General features: G+C 37.7%; 1 protein-coding gene across 1 annotated transcript; it reads right to left on the bottom strand.

Moving 5' to 3' along the window:
- Nucleotides 1-357: 357 nt before the first annotated feature.
- Nucleotides 358-7,767, bottom strand: LOC122091940 (autophagy-related protein 13b-like). The gene is made up of 4 exons (XM_042662199.1): nucleotides 7,510-7,767; nucleotides 5,857-7,257; nucleotides 5,563-5,744; nucleotides 358-1,004 (listed from the first exon to the last, which is right to left on the bottom strand). The coding sequence occupies exons 2-4, from the start codon at nucleotides 7,225-7,227 to the stop codon at nucleotides 560-562; spliced, it is 1,998 nt and encodes a 665-aa protein (XP_042518133.1). The 5' UTR covers nucleotides 7,228-7,257; nucleotides 7,510-7,767; the 3' UTR covers nucleotides 358-559.
- Between the last annotated feature and the right edge of the window lie 338 nt (nucleotides 7,768-8,105).

Here is an 8,105-nt window from a genome sequence, read left to right as displayed (position 1 = left end):
TGTGAGTATATGCATGAGGTAGACAGAGACATAAATGGATCAGATGTGATCCCCTGACTGGATACAGATATCCCTAAAAAGATATGAATGCATATCAAAATCCAGATTTTTGACTATCCATTTATATCCTTAAATTGAAACCAGAGTTGAAAAACTAAGTTTTCGACTAACCCTATTCAATACCACCCCTATTGAATGCCCCATGCTAGTGCAGGATCCACACAGCCTGTCAACGATCTCCCACCGCTTTTTGAACCTTCTCATAAGTGTACAATAAAATACTACCCAACCCCATCAATTTCTATGAAAACATGGTCAATCCAGATTCACCCATAAATGAACTTTTGAGAATCTATATACATCATTAATAGTCGGACATCATTTATGAGATAAGTTTCCTTTATACAAGAATCAATCCTGCTATGAATTCTACTCTTATGTTGGCATATACATTTTTCACAAATCAGTAAAGGAAACTAGCATGCTGCAACATAATTCGTTCCTGAACGAATAAAAAACTAGAAGCAAATAATATACATGTGTGAGAAAGGATCCATGGCTACAAGAGCTCAAATCCCTTTGTACCTCTGCTCATAATTTCTACTGCAGGCACATCACGGGCTAATGCCGGTGATCCATTACCTTTCCTAAGTGACAAATCCATCATTTCTCTGTAACTCTGGAGCTCTTTCAAAGCATCGGCAGTTGTCCTTGATATATGAAGTCCAGAGGGTGTGAGACCTGAACAAGAGGAAGTATTATGAACTGCTCCTGCCTTGGATTTGGAGGTGCTATCAGGATCTTGGATGCTTTTGTTCTGGGTTTCAGGCTTAGAGACTTGTAATGGCCTGCTCGAGTTGGAGAAGTCATAGCGGAGAGGTCCTGCTGTCTTTAGCCTCTGTACAAGAACACCCACAGCAGCCTCTTGGGATATTTTGGCAGGCAATAGCCATCCAGATTCAAAAGGGTCGCTGGGATTTCCTTTCCCATCAAAAGATTCAGCTCTTAAGATATTATACAGAAGCTCAATTAGGCCATGTTAGACATGTGGGCTGAACTTGAACATCGTAAAGTTGCAGATAAAATTGCATAATAGAGCACAATAGAACTTTCGATGAACCAAGTGTTGGACTAATAAACTATGTAAATATCCCTACTTTGGTTATGTTACCATAAAATGTAGTATGGCAGACAAAGACAGACATGCTAGAAAATGTCAGGATGCCGTTCCTGAATCAATTGATATGATTCAACGTGAAACATACAAACAGGTTCAACATTTCCTGAGGTGGTTTAAACAATTTAAAGATGCAAAAGGACTTGCCTTGTAAAGCTCACTACAACCTTATATGCAAAGTGCTGAACTCTATTCCTGAAAACAACTGATTTATATAACTTGACACAGAACAACAACATAACAGTTCACAAAAGTCAGGAGTCCTTCGCATCAAAAGTTACATAGTTACTGATGCAAAGTAGAAAGAAGGAATCTTATACTCTGTAAATGGAGACTGTTTAGGGTGAAAGCACATTAAAAGGGGGATCAAAGTCTTTTGGCTCTCAGATTTGTCTAGTGGGAGCAGTTAATAAGAATGATTCAACAATATTTCACTTTTAAAGGACCCTTTAGGATGAGCCAATTCATTAAAAATCAATCCCACGTCAATTCAACAATGTTTTACCCAACTATCTAGGTTCAACTATATGAACCCCGTTGCACCATCCAATACCAATTTGAGATTTGTCTTCTAGAAAGCACTATCCTTGTTCGAGCATTAATGTAGATAAATCACTTGGGCTTATTTTATTGCAAATAAGCATTGGGTTGTGTTATGTATGTGTTGGGCCTTTGATCCCATGGGTTTTCTTTGAAATTGGCCACTTTAATGGGCCTAAAATATGGGAAGAAGGTAGGAAAATGGGATTTATATTCAGTGTTTTTATTTAAGTTGTTTTAATTCAATAAAGGCCCATGGGGCCCATCGAGTGTAATGTCCTATATGCACTATTAGTTAGTCAGTCCTACTACATGTTGGAGTTAGAAGTCTAGTCCTAATTGTAGTAGGAGTGTCTAGTCCTATTTGAAAACTAGCTCCTAGTCAAGGTATGATTGTAATTCTGTCATCTTTAAATAGAGGAGCCTATGCACTGATATTTCTTAGATTTGAATAAAGAAGATTTGCAATCAATTGCTTAGAGCAGCCGGGATAGCTATGGGTGAGAAGCCCGGGCCGAGATAGCCACCTCCTCTCCCACTTCCTTTGTTTCTTCTTTATTTTAATCACTTTATTTCCTTTCTATTTTCTGTTTACTGTTATTAGAAGTTCAAAGCTGTTAAAACATTTAAAATCAGAATTGGCCAGCCAAAGAGTTCTTATTCTTGAAACCAATCGACCCTCATTCCTGCCCAAGTCTGAGATCTGATTTGTAGATCCTTTGGAGGACTGGTTCTATACTCTAAGAAGATCAATCGATCCTCTCTTGAAGATTATTTGAAGAAGACAAGTTGTTATTCTTGCAGAATTCTTCACATTCTCTCTCATAGGTCTAAAAATCAAGAAAGTGAATAACTCCATAACCAGCCGTCAGAAGCTCTTCATATTTGGGGGTTTTTGTACCCTTGGTGGGCCCTACAATCAACCAAATTTGTAGCTCAATTGGAGCCCTACAGACCTGGCTGCACCTTTCTCTCTCTAGCTCTATAGCAGGTCTTTCTCTCTCCTATCGGGTTGCGAAGTTATTAATTTTTGGGATGGGAAGTTGTTAATTTTTGGGATCTGTTTTGATGGGTCTTGTGTGGGTCATTAAGTTCTGTGGGTCATAAGTTCTTGGGGTTATAACCTGTTGGGGGTAGTTTACTCCTGCATTAAGCATCCTCAATAGGAGTAAACCTAAATCAGAAGAAACTTGCCTCTAATAAAACCCCAAATTTCAACTAGTTAACATATGGCATTTATTTTTATTCAATTCAATATATCTTTTCTAAATTAATATTATTTGGAAGGATATAATATTTATTCATTCCAAGAAACTGTGACTTACTAAATTCTTGTATTGTCCTTAAAACTTGATGAAGAAAAGTGTTGAGTTTAGCGCTACTCTACAACCGATAGGGCCCGATAGGGGTATTTTGGGTCCCATCGGCCCCCATATTTCTATGATGTGGTTTTTCTTGTAATTGGGCAATGGGGGTACTATTGTCTTTTATTTTCAGCATTATTTTAATATAAGTAAAGGACTAAAACCTGCGATCAATCTATTCTGGTATGATCACAGGTCACTCCTCTCTTTTGGGAGTCTCTTTCAATTGCACCTCTCTCTCTTCTCTGCTCTTTTCTTCTTCTCTTATTTCCTCTATTTCTCTGTTTTGATTACAGGTTTCTGGGATTGTAACAAAAAGAATCAATGATCTCAGCATTGCATAGAACCTTATTTTAGATCATAGAGAAGCAAGAAAGGTTTCACGGGTTTGTATTTTCTAACATGCAGAAGCTCAGTTTTACTTGTTTAATACCCACAATCTTAGTGACCAGACAGAAACAAAGCCTGCAATTTTTTCAATTCTGTAGAAGAATAGAAATTATAGGAAAAATGCAATGCTTTCCCATCAAAGACAACTGGGGTGGGGTTGGGGGGGGGGGGGGGGCATCATTTCTATCATTCTTCCTCTCCACAGTAAAGATCTGTTTTCCACCTCACAAAGCCCTTTTGTTGAACATCAGGATCTCTGAACTTGTTCCTGTCAACACCTTGATATAAAACCAGTTTGCAAACAAACTTAATATGATTAGAGAACTTCAAAACCCCTTCAATCACTGAGTAGTTCATTGCCTCCATTCCATTATATCAATTTCCTTGGAAAACTCACTTCTTCAATCTCAAAAATTTGAAACTCAACCCACCAACTGATACAATGTGGCCTTCTTACTTCCATCCATTATACGTGGCTTGCATTTGGGTGTGTGGAAATGCATTTAGGAGTCAAAACTCACACCATTAGATCTTAGGTACGTAACAGGGACACTTTATTCTTCAAAAGTTAAAACTTTGGCATGTTGGACACCCTGTATCCTTATTAAACACCAATACTGAAACTTATATTTTATATATACCATTGTAAAAATATTTACCATAGGTGCCATTTCAGATTGCCATAACTGTGTCAATGTACTTGTCCGGCAGAGCCGTCGTGGACACAACTACAAAGGATCCACAAACTGGGAGCTGATAAATGATAAATAATTATGATATAAAATTTCCACGTATGCATGCAACCCAACATCATATATGCACTCATGAAGTGGGTGTGTTCATAACAGATCAATAATTTTTACCCAAAAAAAAAAAAAACTATTATTTCCTAATATCAGTTAATAGTTTATGCTGGCTGAATATTCAATCCAAAAAATTCAAAGAGTAATGGGCACAGATTCGGAACTAACACTGGGAATTTTGTCAAAATGAATGGACAATCAACAATAATTCTGGTCTTATATTCTTCTTGATTAAGTATATTTATTCCATGTTCATAAAGAAACACCATCCTTTATTGTACTTCATCACTTTCTAGACTTGCCCTTTATTTCATTCCATGTTCACAAAGAACCAAAGTGTGCGAGTTCAGAATAAAGGTTAGAATTAGATTTAGTTGGGGGAAAGGAAGGCTTATTGAAGAAAGTTTTAACTCAAATGTAATGTTTCTTTTCACTTGAAACCCACAAGCCAATAATTAGAAAAGAAATACTGGTGGTGAAGGATTAAATGGCAAAATTGGGAGGACTCATGTTCAGTAGTATTTCACCAGAAGAAAATGTTCAATAGTAATCTGAAGGGGGTTAAGAAAATAACAGATTTTTTTCTCCCTCCGAACTTTTTCAAGAGAGGGATCTTTTCAAGGATCATTCTTTTTTTTTTGGGTGTGTTGGGGGTGGGGTTGTGCAGGCAACCATAGGCAGATAAGGGAAATTCATCTGGCTCAGTTGGCACATGAGAGCTTAGAAGTTAACTTTATTAGTAACTTATTGAAGAATGCTGGGCCAATCAAAATGGACAGGATTACCAGTAATCAAAACAAATAAGTAGTGACAAAGCAGAATCTACACCCATTCTTTGGAAACATTCTTTTCTCCACCCCCAACCCCTCAAATCACAGAGGAAAACAAATCTTTTAAAGACCTAAGGACCTTAGAATCTCAATGTATGGAGCACATTACCTGATTGCACAGCAACATTGGCATGCTCTATCACATTTCATAAACTTCTCACAGGATATAGCCCATAATATGTTCTAATCACATTTCATAAACTTTTCACAGGATATAACCCAGACAATAAGTTTGTAGGTGATCAAAGTATCCTACGAACTCCATTTCTAGTTTGTATATCACCTCCTCTTCATTTAATATATACTTATCAGTTACTCTTACCAATATAGGCCCACGGGAACATCAACTAGAAGAATAAAAGCAAATGGAAGTACCAACATAGGATGCCTGAATCAAAATTTCATGTGAAAAATGCAGCACAAGTAAAAGCCGTATGTGTGAACCAATGATATTGTACCTGGAATGTGGATCCATTATATCATCATTGTCAACAGCTAACGGGCAAAAATCAGAATCATCAAAATCATACTGGAAAGACAATCTACTGGAGCTCCTGGAAAATGAAATCTGAGGTGAACTGTTGGATGATATCTTTGCTCCAGACAGAATCCCAGCCTCATCTTTTCCAGAAGAGTACATCTGCATAAGATAGCAAGTTTCAATAAAGTTTAAAAAAAGGCAATAGTCTACTAAGAATTTTTTAAGCTCACGTCATCAATAGTGGCTTTAAGAAGAGAGATCAACACAATACCTTCTGAACAGTAATGCTGCCTTGAACCTCTTCGGATTTGAATGGAGATCTAGCAGTATCAACCTGACAAGAACCAAGTCTCGTGCTTTTAGGAGAAGAATATGGAGGCAGGATGTGGCTGTTAGATACCTCTGGGGTCCTCCCAAGCTTAGCTGCAGGTCTGCTGACCGGAGCATTTTCAGAGCACAAAAGAACCTGGGATGAATGACTACCGGAATAGTGGGTAGGTGGGGATGGTGAAGGCGATGGAGATATAATAGGTGATGGCCAATACTGATCAAAACTAGCATTCTTATGAGATATAGGAGTTTCAGGTAGATGGCGAGGTAAGCTCAAAGGTGGTAGCCGATTGGAACTCAAGTTAGAAGGTTCTACATGAGGTTCAAAGTATGTGGCTGAATGTAAAGCAGACTCTGAAGGTGCAGAAGCTTTGAAATTGTCGTAACTCCAACTATGCCGCCATCCAAATGCAGCAAGAGAACCATCCGATGCCAATCCAATCAGAGGAGAAGGGAACCTTTTAAGAGGATCAGTTGTTGGGCTCCCCACATAATCTGGTATGAACTGTGTGGACAATGGCACTGAAGGTTCCAAGCTTACATTTGAAAGTGTTGGATGATAAAAAACAGAAAGGGAAAGCCTGCCATGAGAAATATCTACCGGTACAAAATCGAACTTCTGCATTTCTGCTTCCTCTCTACGCGTTAAGGGTTCACCATAGGAACACACCTTATGTGCAAGGCTAAATGAGCGGATTTGGCCGGAGGAATTGAGCTCTCTGAAGAGCTTATAAGCAGGTAAGAGTCTAATGGTCAGATACAAGGACCTTAATAATATACGTGATTTCTTATCCAACGAATGGGAACTACTACTGCCCTTTCTCTTGCTCCCTGAGCTTGAAGAATCCCTACTCCTTCGACTCTCATATTGCACAACCCATCTCTCTATAATCTTTTCGCTCCTCATCTCCTGCATATAGTCTTCCTGTCCAGAATTCCAATAATTCCGATTTCTCACAAGATCCCATCTTGGAGAACAACGGTGAACATCCCAATCCGTGTGTATCTGCACCAAAATCACGTCGACCACCATCGGTTCCAGAATGCTCTGTCGCCAGAGATCAAATTTATCTAATGCATCGGGACAATCACGAAGAGCTAAGTTGAACAATTTATCCCTCGGCCTGACGCTCGATGATGATGAAGACGACGAAGATGGAGATGACAGGGTCTGTTCTCCGCTATAAGTCCGCGAAGACACACAAGGAGATGTCGATTGGATTATAATGTGTAGACTTTTAACAAAAAACTCAGTAATTATCAGCTCGATTTTAGTAGTTTCAGAGTGCAAATTTCTCTGAGAAGAAGCCATAATTCTCACAGGAGAAACAATCTCATATCACTGCAAAAACCCAGATAGGATTGAAGCTTTTAAACGACAAGAAAGTTAAAACCCTACAAATTAACGAATTATACAGAACAAATTTGCACTCTGAAAAACAGAGGCAAGGGTAAAATAATTCGAGTTGAATATAGAATCAAAACAAGCGATTTTCATCAAATTCAACAAAAAATTCCGCAATTAACATATCAATTGATATATAGTAGTCCCAAAGAAAAAAAAAATAATGAAGATCAGAGCAAATTCACTCACAGTTCTATTGTTCCTGCTGCTATTTTGCATTCAAGGTGAGGGAAAGGGAATGGATTTTCCCTTCTTCAAGACATTATGATAATTACTTCTAGGAGACTTGGGAGAGGGTTCTCTTGAGAGCAGAAGCAGCTTAAAATCAGAGATGAAATTGCAATGCATCTCGACTGTAGCGTAGCTTACGTCTCAGAGAGGGAGATTGAGGAAGACAAAGGAAGCGTAAGCAGAGTTAATAGTTTGACAGAGTCGGAGAGAAGTAGGGATGTATAAAGATCGAATTTCGAATTGGATATAACCGCATTCCAAATAGTTTTTCGATAGGATTCGTATTGTTTCCAAAATCGGATCGAGCCATGGTTCAATTTTAATTTAAAAAAAAATTGAAATCGATAAATTAAAACGGTTTGAATCGAATAAATAAACCATGTAAATTGATGATAAGCTATTTAAAGTTTCCTTTTTTTTAATAATAAAAAACAATCCAATTAAACATGTTAAGTTTACATATTTTCAATAAAAAAAATTAAAGATTTTTTTTATTATTTTTTATTACAGAAGTAGATAATAGTCGTAGACTCAAACTCAAGACCTATATATAT

The sequence above is a fragment of the Macadamia integrifolia genome, chromosome 10, assembly GCF_013358625.1.
Source record: "Macadamia integrifolia cultivar HAES 741 chromosome 10, SCU_Mint_v3, whole genome shotgun sequence".
NCBI classification, from domain to species: Eukaryota; Viridiplantae; Streptophyta; class Magnoliopsida; order Proteales; family Proteaceae; genus Macadamia; species Macadamia integrifolia.
The sequence above is the reverse complement of the archived record's forward strand: the minus strand, read 5'-3'. Positions and strand labels throughout refer to the sequence as shown.

Bases quoted from the DNA above. Each gene is read 5' to 3' on its own strand.
- LOC122091940 (XM_042662199.1), bottom strand. From the start codon at position 7,227: ATGGCTTCTTCTCAGAGAAATTTGCACTCTGAAACTACTAAAATCGAG. The intron at 5,745-5,856 runs GTATTGTGTTGA...TATCTTATGCAG, and splicing joins GCAGCATTACTGTTCAGAAG to ATGTACTCTTCTGGAAAAGA. The intron at 1,005-5,562 runs GTACAATATCAT...TAATATCTTAAG, and splicing joins ATAATGGATCCACATTCCAG to AGCTGAATCTTTTGATGGGA.